Source organism: Malus domestica, chromosome 14, assembly GCF_042453785.1.
Source record: "Malus domestica chromosome 14, GDT2T_hap1".
NCBI classification, from domain to species: Eukaryota; Viridiplantae; Streptophyta; class Magnoliopsida; order Rosales; family Rosaceae; genus Malus; species Malus domestica.
The window spans coordinates 4,947,572-4,961,820 of NC_091674.1; the positions used below are offsets into that span (position 1 = coordinate 4,947,572).

Below are 14,249 nucleotides of genomic sequence, written 5' to 3' on the forward strand. Positions count from 1 at the left end.
TTCTTGATTTGTTTATCAAATACTATACATACGGGCTAGGGAATGTGTGAGTTGTTTGCGAAGAGTGTATATTGTCGGTGCTTTACAAATACAAAACGCGTTGGACAACTTGATCCAAACAAAAACTTGTCGGAGATTCTTCGGTGGTCATTCGATTCAGTCGGAATCTGGAAAGCACTTTCGCAGAAAGCTACAGAGCGCGCAGCGATAGCTGTTGGTCGTACAATCGAATCTAATCTTAATCTAAACAAATCCTACTCATCTAGTAGGCCGTACGGTGATGGTGCAAAATATGTAAATGCGACGTGATTTCACACTCACTAAATTAAATATTTAGAGATGATAACTTCTTAGTTGAATTTTCTAATCCGAGTATTTGTAAATCTGCTCACATGTGAAAAAAGTTGAGGTTTTATCATAAAATCAATTGACAATATGAAATATAGCACGACTTACTTTTAAGCCATTGCATGGTTTGTCCATCACCGATCTGGGATTTGTCCTCACATTTTTACATGTCCAAATCACCTTAATCGAACTTTTCTCATATTTTCTTCAATTGAGGTCACTCTTACTTTACCTCGAATATCATCGTTCTTAATCTTGTCATTTCTCGTATGCCTACACATCTAACAAAGCATTTTCATTTCCGCACACTCATCTTTTGCACGTGTTGATGTTTGATCGCCCAACATTTTGTGTCATAATGCATTGGTGATCTTACTGCAATCCTATAAAATTTTCATTTAAACTTTAGTGGCATACGTCGGCTGCACTACATATCCGATGCACTCTTCCATTTCATTCATCCAACTTTTATTCTATGGTTGAAATTTCCATTCAATCATCCGTTCTTTTGCTAGATAGATCCAAAATAATGAAAGTGCTCCCTTTTTAGTACCTCTTGATCTCCAATCATCACTCTTATCTCATGTAGACCTTCATTCCCACTGGACTTGAACTCGCACTCCGTTGTGCGGCTTAACACAAATTAAATGTAAATATATTATTGTATTAGTGAAAAAATAAAATCAATTGTACGGAGAAAAGAAATAGAGAATAATACTCAAGTGAAGGGTAGTTACAACCACACTGTCAAAACAGTTGCGGTGACCCATTTTTCATTTATGAAGTGAGCCAAAAAACAATGGCACAATTTATTGCTAAAACTTAACTTTTGCCGGAAAATTAAATGCACTTTAACGTGTTCTTCTGCAGTCTCGTACGTTTTACTTACAGTGAGAAATGTAACAACGTTTCACATGTTGGATCGACCACTCCACAACCAAATCTTGAATCAAATGACCTACATTTAGGTGCATCTTTAAGTATTTGCTACTCGGATCAGAAATATTTTGCTAATGTAGGTCATGTATGAATGTGTGGTATCTGCGTGATTGACAATATTTTTTAGGTTACGATAGATGGGAATTGAATCATTGACCCGCTTAATTCTAACTTATTTCGTTATATGCACTCACCACTTGAATAGATTCTTTCATGTTGTTGTTTCACTACGTAGTCTCCATTTTTCATATGATGTAGTGCACTTTTTGAACACGTATCAAATATTTATTGAACAATAACGCTACTAAAATTAAAACTTAGTTACATGAGCAAATCAATCTCCGTCACTTGGACTAAATTTATACTCACTTAAACTCAGTTACATGAGCAAATCCATCTACTCACTCAAGATGATGTCGGCTTGGCTGCGGAGGGGGTTTATGTTGAGACAATTCGGCCTTTGCTACTGGCTAATCAGGTGGTGGTGCAGCATGTGCCTCGGGATGCAAACAATGTCGCTCATTGATTAGCTCGTTTTAATTTGCATCCTGAGGCACACGTTGCACCAAACATTGTCGGGTTTTATCATTATGGGTAGACACGGGTCCTCCGTGGTTAATGCAATGAATTGAGGATGAGTCTGGGATTGGGGTATGATGTAATTGGCAGGTTGGCTTCTTGTTCCTTGGTCGGGGTTTGTCCCACTGGGTTTACTCGGTTGAGGTCCTTTTAGAAGCCTTCTTCACCTGCTATAATTTTTATGTTTTGGTTTGTTATGAAATGAATTCCCTTTTACCGTAAAAAAAAAAAAATTGCATGGTATAAAATCCAACATTATATTTGACATGTTGGATTTCTCGACATATTCTTTTACATATAATTATTAAGCAAAGGACTTCCCATAGAGCTTCTTGCGTCCGATTAACTACTTTACACACTATCACTACCCTTATTATATTATATTACCAAAGAAGTTTCCATGCATATGTGCATGCATGACTTACGTAGATAATTAATTAATGAAAGGGTATTTTCTTTTTAATTTATTTCAAGTTAGATTTAAATCTAAAACATAGTAGTTTGTACATAATTACCATAATCACCAGAGCAATTCACTGTTGTATAAAAAAAAACAATAAACTTTAGAATTCAGAATTGGATCACATCAATAATCTATCTCAACCACTCGAATTTTGTGAGTAAAGAAAAAGATGGGACAAAGGTTTGGACGGTTAATGTGTCAAACTAGTTAATTCGAAAGGTTAATTTGTATTAGGTGTAAAAGTATCTATATACAATTCAAAAGGAATTGCATGAATCATGTGGATCGTGTTTGCAGCTTGATTAGATTTGGTTAAAGTGACCAAAAGAAGATTAGAGTGGTTAATTAGCATGCAGCGGAGAAAGTAAACTAAAATTATTCGCGAATGTTTGACTTACATGAATGAGATAAATGATTACAGTGGTTTGTTATGGAAAATTTGATCCACTCTGTACAAAAATAAATTAAATTCCAAAAGAATGTGCTGGTCAACTCGACAGATCATTTTAGAGAGTGGGAGCAGCTTTTGCATATCGGGAAGGATAATATATTTGTTGAGTCAAACATCTCATATTCCGGCTCAAAATCCAGCAGAGACTTTTGTCGAATAAGAAGTACCGCCAGAGAAGCTTCCCTCCAACAAAAAGTGACCCCAAATATTTAGCCAAATTCAGAGATATTCATTATTACTAAATTACTATAATATAATGATATTCTTTTTTACATGTGATTTATTTTAGCTTCAACTGCAAGATCATTGTATTGAAAAATTACACAACCCCATAATTTTTATATTTTATCAATCTCTAATTCTAATCTTCTGCCAGTATAGACTAAAATTCCCTTAATATTAACAATAAAATCAAAATCCACACATGCAAAATCAAATAAAAGAAATGTGGAAATTTTTAACATCCACAACTAATTGCATTACTAAACTGAGATTAGTTAGCTTTTGGTAAATGATAACTCATATCATAACAGAATTTAGTTTTAGTTATTAATAACAAAAGGTTTCAAACCCTAAACAAGAAAGTTACTTAATTATCCTCTAAAACGTGTGGCGTGTGCACCTTTCCGTTTTACCAAAGAAGCAGAGGGGGATGTGGTTAGCAGTGGTACACCAATCGTCCCTATGAAATCTTGAAACTAATCTAATTAAATTACTGAAAATAGATTTGAATTTGAATGCATAGAAAAAACACATGTGCTCTAGCCAATCTAGTTATGTGAAGGCGTGCTTAAACATGGGACAATACTTGCATCCACCCTATGTGGTGCACCACCTTGTTAGTCCCTTGCATTTAATGCATTTTCACCGTACAAATTTAATAATTGGAACCATTCATTTTCTTGATCAAATCCAATTGTGAATATGTTTTTTGCCTTAAATATATCATAAGTAGGTGAGCTTTCTCATGTGGCCAATACCATGTGTGTGGATAACATACTTCAATTGTTACTGACTCCCTCTATCTCTCTCTCTCTCTCTCTCTCTCTCTCTCTCTCTCTCTCTATCTCCATGCTTTCTATATATAAAGGTTGCATTGCAAGAATAGCATGTAGCCAACGTATAGGTGCTGTGTTAAGCCAGAAACATAGAAGAAAAACTAGGTAAATTAAGCTCTGAATTAGCTTAATAAAATAGAAACCCTATCAACTTTCTTCAACTACCCACATTGCCCGCTCTCTCTTTCATCATTACCTGCCAATCCCCCCATTTGCATGCCCATTTCTTCTGTCTCCCTCCCTCTCTCTCTCTCTCTCTCTCTCTCTCTCTCTCTCTCTCTCTCTCTCTCTCTCTCTCTACCCTTCTTTGTTTATCTCACCTCAATCTTTGTCTTAAACCAGTGCCATCTCTCCTTTTGATTCTGTCTCTGATTAAGGTAAACACTTATTGTGTACCCTTCATTTAATCTTTTTCAGTTGTTTCCCCCCCCCCCCTATTTTTGTGTTTAATTTGCCACCAATTATCAGACTTTTGTTTTTATGAATGTATCAAAATGCTCTCTTGAGTAATTCTTAATTTGTTTTTTGAAAATTGCAATGGGAGTGATATATTTTAGTACTTGCATTTAAGGCATTTGAGGAATTGGTTGTTTTTGTTGGATTTAAAGCCTGCTTTTTGCTATTTGCATGGAGGTTGCAAAAACAGCTTTTGAGGAACAATGTTTAGATTTCTTGTAGAAAAGCAGGAATGGGGAGGACATGGATTTCTCCATCCATGTATGTATAGAATGGTAGAACTCCATTCCTAAATGTTTGAACAGTAAGGGCTCATTTGGTGCTCATTGAGCTGTATAACTCGCTATATTCAAGGTATGTTGAAGGACGGAACAAGAAGGTAGAAGATTAATTACTCATAAAGGACACTTATATTTTCTAATCACCACAAATAGAAAGAAGCGATGAGTTTCATTTATTTCTAGTCCCTTCTAATTCCGTCAAAATGAAAATCATTCGCCTCTGCCTTCACAATATCTCGAATTATTTGAGTTATCCAATCTAATTTTGGAAACAAAACGAGCCATAATATTACTAATTATGATGTCTTTCGTGAATACTATGAACATTTTCATAACTAATTTTGTACATTTTGTTCATTTTTTGCAGTTATAGAGACCCCATAGATCTTGTTGTTACAGATCTTGGTTATTTGTGGTAAATTTATTTATTTAAATTCCTTGGTGGTCAATGGGGTTTCCAGTATCCTGCCCACTTGCAGATTTTGATGATTTGGATAGCCATTGTGGGGCTGTTCTTGTAAGTCCAGTTAGTCATAGGAAAGAAGAAGAGAGGAAGCCATTGCAGTCATTGAGCTCCAACACCTGCTGTGATTTGGCACCAACCGCTACAATGAAGTCACCTGGTTCAGGAAATATGAACTTTGAAGAAACAATTAGCTTTAAAGAGATGGAATTAGATGCCGTTTCAGCAGACTCACCTTCCGGGGATGTGGAAAACAATGTGTCTGCTAGAGCAGAAAGCGGTATTGGAGAGAAACAGCGGACATCTGAGAACTCGTTCAAGGAGCCCAGATACCAGGCTGCATTGAGGCTGCAGAAAGTTTATAAGAGTTTTCGCACGAGAAGACAACTTGCGGATTGTGCAATTCTTGTGGAGCAGAGATGGTATGCATTGATTCGTGTGTGCTTGCAATTTGAAGAACCGTGCCATCCATTTTTTTCAGCATGAAAGGAAATGGAAATTTTTTTTATGCCTACTTCATGTGCGGTTAGATTTATATTTTGGTGGCTCACTTTGTAGGTGGAAGGTGCTCGATTTTGCTGAACTAAAGCGGAGCTCTATATCATTTTTCGACATTCAGAAACCTGAGACAGCTGTTTCTCGCTGGTCTCGGGCAAGAACTAAAGCTGCAAAGGTAAGCCTGTTCTAAAGCTGTGTGACCATGCATTGTGTACTGCTAAGTTATGGTTCTAATTTCTGCTGCAACTCTTTTGAAGGTGGGAAAAGGTTTGTCGAAGGATAAAAAAGCACGTAAACTTGCTTTGCAGCATTGGCTTGAGGCAGTAAGTTCCATACTTGGAGTCAATGTACTAAGTTTTCTTTACAGATTGAATTCTCACTCGTATTCCTTCCTCCTAACAGATTGATCCTCGACATCGCTATGGCCACAATCTTCACTTTTACTATGCCAGATGGCTCCATTGCGAAAGTAAAGAACCCTTCTTCTATTGGTAAGTAAATTTGGGACATCATACAATGATTACAGCCAAGAACATTGTATAGCACCTATTTCGTGATTACGAAAGTTTATTTCTTAATGCAGGCTCGATATAGGAGATGGAAGAGAAGTCAGCCATGAAGTATGCCCTAGGTCGAAGCTTCAAACACAATGCATCAAGTATCTTGGCCCGGTGAGCCTCAACTTTCATCATGATTTTTCGTTCATGTTCTCGGTGTTCACCAAAGTTTCAATCTAACCCTAAACTTTCATAGGGAACCAAATTACTGATAACGGTTGCTTCATTTTGCAGATCGAACGAGAGACTTACGAAATTGTAGTGCAGGATGGGAAGTTCGTGTACAAGCAGAGTGGAAACTTTCTTGACACATCAGAACCTAAAGGCACAAAGTGGATATTTGTGCTTAGCACAACCAAGACATTGTATGTTGGACAGAAGAGCAAGGGGACGTTTCAACATTCGAGTTTCTTGGCAGGCGGAGCAACACTTTCTGCTGGAAGATTAGTAGTGGAACAAGGAATTCTTAAGGTATATAGAAGATCGATCCTTTATGTACTGCTATGACGATGTTTAACACAATACTCGTCGTTTCCTTTTCCTTTTTTGGTTTATATCAACAGTCAGTTTGGCCTCACAGCGGGCATTATCTCCCCACAGAAGAAAACTTTCAGGAATTTATGATGTTCCTTTTGGAACACGACGTAGATCTCACAAATGTTCAGGTATATACACCCAGCAAACTTTCTTTGTTTTAGTTCAAGAAATTACCTTCTACAATTTGTCAATTTCAGAAGATGATGTTTTATGTAGCAGTATATGACATTCACTAAAGAATAAAGAAGTTTTCTCTTTCAATTTACAGCAAACTCCAGCTGATGAAGAAGATGGAGGCTTCACCAAAAAGATCAGCAACATCCGAATTAGCCCACGAAAACCAAAAGAAACCGCAACAACAAAAACCGAAGGCACAGGGCAACATAACAATGAATCAAGAAATGAGGAGTCTAATTCTGCGGAAAATCCCAACCCTATTCTGTCTAGATTACCCGAAAGATTCTGCTCAAAGATAGGCAAACTCGATATACCACAAAGGAACGATGCGTTTGACATTTTGAAGGACGGAATACCAATCACGTGTCGCGAATATTTCATAGATTCTGCCTCGGATGACGATGGTTATGAAACAGCTGAAGAATCAATCTTAACAGAAGAAGACTTCATGGTCCCTAAACTGAACTTGTTCGAAGAAGACCAATTCGAAGAAGATGAAAAGCCAGTGCCAAAGGAGAAGATCATGCAGAGGATTGATTCACACAAGGGAATGAAGTCATACCAGTTGGCTCAGCATTTAACAAGCAGGTGGACAACAGGAGCTGGACCGCGAATTGGTTGCATGAGGGACTATCCTTTGGAGCTTCAGTCCCGGGTTCTGGAGCAAGCCAATTTTTCTCCAAGAACAACGGCAAGAAGTCCCGGGCTATTGATTCCGTCTCCTTTGAGTAGAGAGGGAACCTCCTCCAAAAGTCCCCTTGGACACCCGTCGAGGAGCAAGCGACACAACACCATAGGCTGAAGTACATTTTAGATGAAAAGATCATCTGCAAGGATTATTACATGTTGGGATAGAGAAGATGCTAAGATTATAGGAATTGTTACGCATTCTTTTTAGAGCCGTTTCTTTTTTTTTTTTTTTTTTTTTTGTAGGGTTTGGACTCAACAGCTCTTCAGAAAGAGATCCTTCCAACGCCTAAGAGTGCTTTGCCTAAAAGTGCTTCTACTTACTCTGATGTCCTAAAAGAGTTGCTTGAGGTTTACCTTTCAAAGGTTTACCTCAATAATTCTATTTGAACACACAAAGCACTTTATTATTGCCAACTATTCTTGAGTGTGTGATCAAGGTTGAACACACAAGGCGCACTATTATTAGTTCCCCCAAAAAAGAAAGGACTATTCGCTATTGTGGGAGCTTATTGTACTCAAGGGAGAATTATTGAACGCTCTAAATCTAGTGGACGAGTTCAATATTCATGAAAAGCCAGGTTTGAATCAATTGATGTCACGGAACCCAGACAACCATGTTACTAGTAAAAGAACAAGGTTAAGGGTCTGCATACGCCTATAAATTGAAGCTTCTTTCGATCTCTCTTAGGGAGAGGGAACATAGAAGCCTATAAGACTAGGAAAAGAAAATAGAATCATCACATTCCAAATTTTCCAAAAAAATTATGTGAATAGAATCTAAAGTTCTAAACCCTAAACTAAGAATGTCAAATTCAGACAGAGAGAGAGAGAGAGAGAGAGAGAGAGAGAGAGAGAGAGAGAGAGAGAGAGGCAGATATATGTAACATAAATACTTATGTCCAGAGTAACCAACTTAGAACAGGCTTTCTGCCCTGTATTTGCATTTATCAACAAATAACATGCAACTCATTTATTAAGGCATCAAGACTCGATAATGCCTGAACAAAAGAGTTTTCCCAAACCGAAAACTACTATTTATAGGCTACCACCTCGTAGTGCAAGCACCAGATGAAGAACAGAGCCCCCTTCAATGTTGTAGTCTTTAGCTGTCTTGTCGTCCCCGAGCTGCTTGCCAGCATAGATAAGCCTACCACAAAAAAAAAAAAAAATGGCCAGTACTACATGTGAAAGAAACTAAAGAACTTAAAAAATGACCAAATATCCAAAAACGCATTAAAATGAAAAACATTTCCTGAATTGTTTAGTAAGCATACCACTCAACCTGTGCTGAAACAATATGTTAACTGGAGTGCAATGAACAGATCTAAAATAATGCGGCAGATGCTGCTTAATAAGATTATTCCCATTAGCTAAGAGCTATACAAGACTTCAAAACTAGAAAGCAATCCAATTCAAATCCAAATTTTATTTTGAAGTTTTCAGATGTATATATACAGAACAATAATTATTGGGTACCATCTGTCGTCAAAACACCAGTCCAATCCCACCGACAAACAACCAGTTCAAATAAAATGCAGAAGCAGCCAAAACATCCCAAATAGGAATAGAAACAAAAGTCAACAATAACATGACGAACCTATTATTCTGAACAATCTCAGAAGATGATCAACTGTAAGTGCTATGGAACACTGAAATCATGAACGAGAGCATTTTAAAGTGAATAGTGAACCAGCACAACTTCCAACATTGTTACAGGACAAAAATGAGGCTAGAACGGACATTACTTGCTGCCCAATTTGAGAGCAAGAGCAGATAGGACAAGGGAAGAAAATCAAAATGTTAATTATATTTATGAGAAACAATGCATGAGAAAAAAAGAATTCAAACGATTAGCGTTTGATAATATTGATGCAGATATACATAATCAATCAGAAGTAACTTGAGTTACAATAACGTATTGTTTTAGTTGGATTGAATATTATAACAAGAAGAAAATATACCTTTGTTGCACTGGAGGAATTCCCTCTTTCTCCTCAACCCTTTCCTTGATCCGGTCAATGGTATCAGTTGGTTCAATATCAATCTCAATTTCTTTCCCGGTAAGAGTCTTCACCTTTATCATAGTTCCTCCTCTCAGCCTCAAAACCAGGTGAAGCGTTGACTCCTTCTGGATGTTATAATCTGCAAGAGTTCGACCATCTTCCAATTGTTTACCGGCAAAAATCAATCTCTGTTGATCAGGAGGGATGCCTTCCTTATCCTGAAAACAAACATATCCAAGTTACCATGCAATCCCATAGCAAAAAATGTAACTACCGTGATGCGCACAAATGAAATGTATTAAGGACAGAAACATCATGACTCTAACATTTGAATTGCCTTCAAAATTGCCACTGATCTGTCTATGTGACCAAGGTATTTTTCCACAATTCCGTGAAAACAAATAATTAATAATCTAAAACTTGTCATGATGAAAAGGTTTTTTGATAGATAATAATATTTTCTTTGTAGCATCGGTAAATTAAATTTCACTGCCCTGCTCCAGTCATAATATTCTTTTTTCACTAACCCTACATAAACAATCTCATAAACGGCTTAATCATACAATTGGGATAAATTTTATGACACAAAATTAAAAGAAAAGCAACAAAAAGAAGCCTGGAAAACTGAAATTCATTTTTCCCCAACCCAACTCACCAATCAATGAGTAGAAATATGGGGGGGGGGGGGGGGGGGGAGGAGGAGGGGGGTGGCGGAAGAGCAAGCACAAATAAATAAGAACTCCTCAACCCATTGGATGGAATTGATTGCCAGTCTGCCACAGAAATTAGTTTACACAGTTATTTCCCAAAAGGGCCGGCATGGAGAAATTTTCGATTGTAAATTTCCCTTCTAATAAGGATAAAGCTGAAAAAACTGAGGTAAGATCAATAAATTTTAACCCCCAAAAAAACCCAGTGCATCAGTAGCTGAAATCAGAAACCCTAACCCTAGCTACAAAATTATTCCAACACAGTACAGCTCCTAAATGCTCCTCTTTTCATAAAACAAAATCAGAAATCCTAAACCTTGAAGCACATATGTATACTAATACAATCACAAACACTGATACAAAATACTAATCCAAGCAAATTACAAAATCTTAACAAACAAAACCCCAATTGACCAGAAATCGAAACCCTAAAATTATGGACGTTCCTTAATAGGGCAAATAAATATACAAGATTAAAACTGAAATTAGAGAGAGTGAGATAGAGTACCTGGATCTTGGCTTTAACATTGTCGATGGTGTCGCTGCTCTCAACCTCGAGTGTGATGGTCTTCCCGGTTAGGGTTTTCACAAAAATCTGCATGATTTCGATTTCGATTCACCGAGAGAGAGATTGATATTTCTGACTTTAGATATCAAATGGTGATAAGAAATATTATATATTTTTTTGTGGAAAATAAATCGGATCTATGAAAAGAAAAAACTCGGGACTATTTTTTTTTCTTTTTTGTCAATAAATTCAGAAATGAGAAAATGTGGCCCCACGTTTGATATTCCCCAATATGTATTGAATGGCTCTATCTTAAAGTTGGATATCAAATAAAAGAAATAGAAAAATAGTAAAACTTTTCGTGGATTCTTTATCATTTTATGTACATAATATTTAATAGTATTGACACGTGAATTAATATTAAATTGTAAAGTGACAGAAAGCTCACTTTGAGAAAGTCTTTTTAGCATTTCTCAACAAAAGAAAAAAATTGCAATCTTGGTTAGACAAGTTGTTTGTGGATATTTGTAATTCAAGCTAAGTATGAATCTCCAATGTCTTGTTTGTTTGGCGGATTGTTTTGAATTTGCATGAACTAAAGGAGGTGTAATTAAATTAAGATTTTAAAGGATTTAAAAGTATTTAGAACATGGTGTAGTCAATTAGGATTTAAAAAAAAAAAAACGATTTTAGAAGCTTCAAAATAATGGTGTAGTCAAGGTAGGATTTAACAGGATTTAAAAGAATGCATCTAAATCCAGGCAATCAATTAGGATTTTAAGAGTATCTCCAAGTGAGGTGTCAAATTTTAAACATTAAAATGATATTTGATGACTTATGTGGTAATTTGACATTTTGTACAATATTGTGCTCCACTCGATATGTTAAATAATAATGTCATTTAATATTTTTTTTATCTTTTTGTAGGGTCCAATAATTGAGACAAATAATCAAATACTTGAAAAACAAAATAATATTTATTATATAATATATTAATCTATTAAAAAATTATATAATAAATTTGACATATGCGGTCAAATTTGATAACAAAAAACTTTCCCTTCAATTGACTTAGCTCTACTTAAGAAATTGAAAGCTCAGTTGGAGAGAGTTTGCTGCCATTTTTATTGTTGTATGTCTACGTGGTAGTTTTGATATCTCATTTGGAGATGATCTAAAGAGTGCATACAAATATGTAGATATTCAAAATGTCAAGATTTTGAAAGATTTCATTAAGTAAGAGATTTTGTAGGATTTGAGAGTGAATTTTATGCATAACAAAGGTTATAAAGAACCTCATATCCGCCCCTTAAAGTTCTATTCAATCTTTTCTCACAATTTAATTTCTCTGTTTCATGGCACCCTACTTGTTCCTTTCCTTTCTATGCTATGCATGATGCATAGCAGACATGGGCCATGGCTGCTGTTGACCTTACCCTCCATATTCTTTCTAATCGGATGGTTATTTTTCCACAAAAATTGCGGTGTCCTTTGTTCACAGACAAAGTTTTGATCAGATAAATTACTTCCAAGAATGTAAATTCAGAAACTATACAACCATGAGGAAGACTAATTATAATGGTTTTACAAGGCAAATCCTATCGTTATCCAACACTAGCAAACTGAGAGTCCTTGTATTTGCAAATTATTTTGCTTTCCGTGATTTATACCAGCAGCTTGATTGCATAGTTGTGCCAATGGTTGAAGCTGCAAAAGCCCTTATGCTCATGGACCAACTGATGGAAAGGTTGTGCACAGTGTCATATGTTTCCTATCAATCATGACCAACAAAAGATTTTTTTTTAAATCACGTATTGAAATTTCGTTGCCATAAAACGTATATGTTGAAGTAATTTTGAGCCAATAAAATTCTTCTCTATTATCATTTTCTTCAATGTTTTCATCAGCCATTTTTCTCTGACATGCTTATGGTCTGTTCTTTGCTGGTCGTAATTGTCTCAACTGCCACTCAAACTAAAGTACTTCATACGAGTAATGGTTAATCTCACAAAACAAGATCCTCTCCTCACTAATGAACTAAATATTAACGGACCAAGGCTGCATCATTCGAGTTAAGCCCTAGTTCGGTTGAAATAAGCCCACATGAACACAAAATTATACCTCAATTCAAATGAGAAATCCATAAAAGAACATAGAAATCCATGAAAAAGTTCGTACAAATCCATAGGAATCTATCACAGAAATCCATATAAATAGGCCAAAATTTATATAAGATTGTAGAGTCTATTAAAATGTTTTGAAATCTGCCACTTACAAAAAGTCTATTAAAATCCTCCAAAATCCAAATTGGCTACACCCCTTTAAATCTTGTAAATAATAATAAAAAACATCTAATACAATGCCAAACTAATAAGATAGATAACAAAAACAACAAACAATTTTAAAAACATCACCAATATTCAAGCAACATTCAAGCATTTGATATTGGGCCATTATAGAATGGGTTGTATCCATTTGGGTTGCGATCGTTTTATAGTTTTTCTATCCACTATCATTATATGCATGCCCATGCAAAAGCGCGCAGGCACGCACGCACGCACGCACGCACGCACATAGGGTGTTAGTTTTCTCCAATTCTTCTACATGTGCGCGTGCGCGTTTTCATATAAGCAGACACTCTATTATATGTTGCTAATAAATTGCCTGCTTGTTTTCACATCAATGTATAGCCTCTTTATCAATTAAAGATAGTTGAAAATGACGATTATAGCCTTGAAATGCTAAGGGGTTTTGGTATTTGTTTCAAAAGTCTTGGGTATTTTAATAATTTCATTTTAATTTTATCCCACATTCACTCTCCTACTTTCTACTTTTTCTCTTTATTGTTTACTACAATAAGTCCCTCTAAAAACTCCATTTGAAAAAATTAAAAAAAAAATCCTCCTAAGCACATGCATAGCATGAGTGGAAATTAATAGTATACTTAAGTGTAATGTCATTGCTTAACTTGCCATATTGGTTAGAGCAGACGTAATTTCCCTATCCATTATAGTTCGTATTCTCCTTCTTCAGGGGTGTAAAAATAACATTTATCAACACTTTTTTTTTGTTACAAACGATATTATTGTTTACGACTCTAAACTATGCTAAAGAGAGGGAAAGGGGTTAACTCAAGTCAAAGTCGAAAAAAGAGCAATATTTTATCCACCATGGTAGTCCACCATTTGCTGCCTATCAACAATACATTTTTTTTCCTTCAACAAAATGGTGCTTTAAATATATTTAACATGAAAAAGAGTTAGAGAGACTTATTTGTGAATTGTCTAAGGCAAATGTTGGGATGAGGAATTTTCAAATCCCAAGGGATTGAAGCCAAGTGAGCATGGAATTAATGGATCACAAATAATTAGGTTATGAATGTTCTTCATGAGCATTATAAAGGCATGCGATAAGTTTTAAATAAAAAGAGAGAATTTTGAATAGAGAAAGTCTTGCAAGCCAAGAAAGAACAAACTTGCACCCCAAGTAATAAACTTTCCCATAGAAAGCGTGTTACATCATAAAATAAAA

At 35.8% G+C, this 14,249-nt stretch overlaps 2 protein-coding genes across 2 annotated transcripts; one reads left to right on the plus strand and one right to left on the minus strand.

The window, feature by feature from the left end:
• The first annotated feature begins 3,749 nt into the window (after positions 1-3,749).
• LOC103453760 (IQ domain-containing protein IQM6) lies at positions 3,750-7,914 on the plus strand. The gene is made up of 9 exons (XM_070812234.1): positions 3,750-4,215; positions 4,943-5,460; positions 5,597-5,711; positions 5,794-5,859; positions 5,939-6,027; positions 6,120-6,207; positions 6,328-6,564; positions 6,657-6,758; positions 6,899-7,914. Exons 2-9 carry the CDS (start codon positions 5,024-5,026, stop codon positions 7,607-7,609), a joined length of 1,845 nt encoding a protein of 614 aa, XP_070668335.1. The 5' UTR covers positions 3,750-4,215; positions 4,943-5,023; the 3' UTR covers positions 7,610-7,914.
• A 460-nt stretch (positions 7,915-8,374) lies between these two features.
• On the minus strand, positions 8,375-11,021 carry LOC103414810 (ubiquitin-NEDD8-like protein RUB2). The gene is made up of 3 exons (XM_029092068.2): positions 10,719-11,021; positions 9,459-9,718; positions 8,375-8,644 (listed from the first exon to the last, which is right to left on the minus strand). The coding sequence occupies exons 1-3, from the start codon at positions 10,809-10,811 to the stop codon at positions 8,533-8,535; spliced, it is 465 nt and encodes a 154-aa protein (XP_028947901.1). The 5' UTR covers positions 10,812-11,021; the 3' UTR covers positions 8,375-8,532.
• Positions 11,022-14,249: the final 3,228 nt, after the last annotated feature.

Coding starts and splice junctions, on each gene's coding strand:
- LOC103453760 (XM_070812234.1), top strand. CDS start 5,024: ATGGGGTTTCCAGTATCCTGCCCACTTGCAGATTTTGATGATTTGGAT. Junction 5,860..5,938: donor TGCAGCATTGGCTTGAGGCA/GTAAGTTCCATA, acceptor TCCTCCTAACAG/ATTGATCCTCGACATCGCTA. Junction 6,028..6,119: donor AAAGAACCCTTCTTCTATTG/GTAAGTAAATTT, acceptor TTCTTAATGCAG/GCTCGATATAGGAGATGGAA.
- LOC103414810 (XM_029092068.2), bottom strand. CDS start 10,811: ATGCAGATTTTTGTGAAAACCCTAACCGGGAAGACCATCACACTCGAG. Junction 9,719..10,718: donor ATGTTAAAGCCAAGATCCAG/GTACTCTATCTC, acceptor GTTTGTTTTCAG/GATAAGGAAGGCATCCCTCC. Junction 8,645..9,458: donor ATTCCTCCAGTGCAACAAAG/GTATATTTTCTT, acceptor TTTTTGTGGTAG/GCTTATCTATGCTGGCAAGC.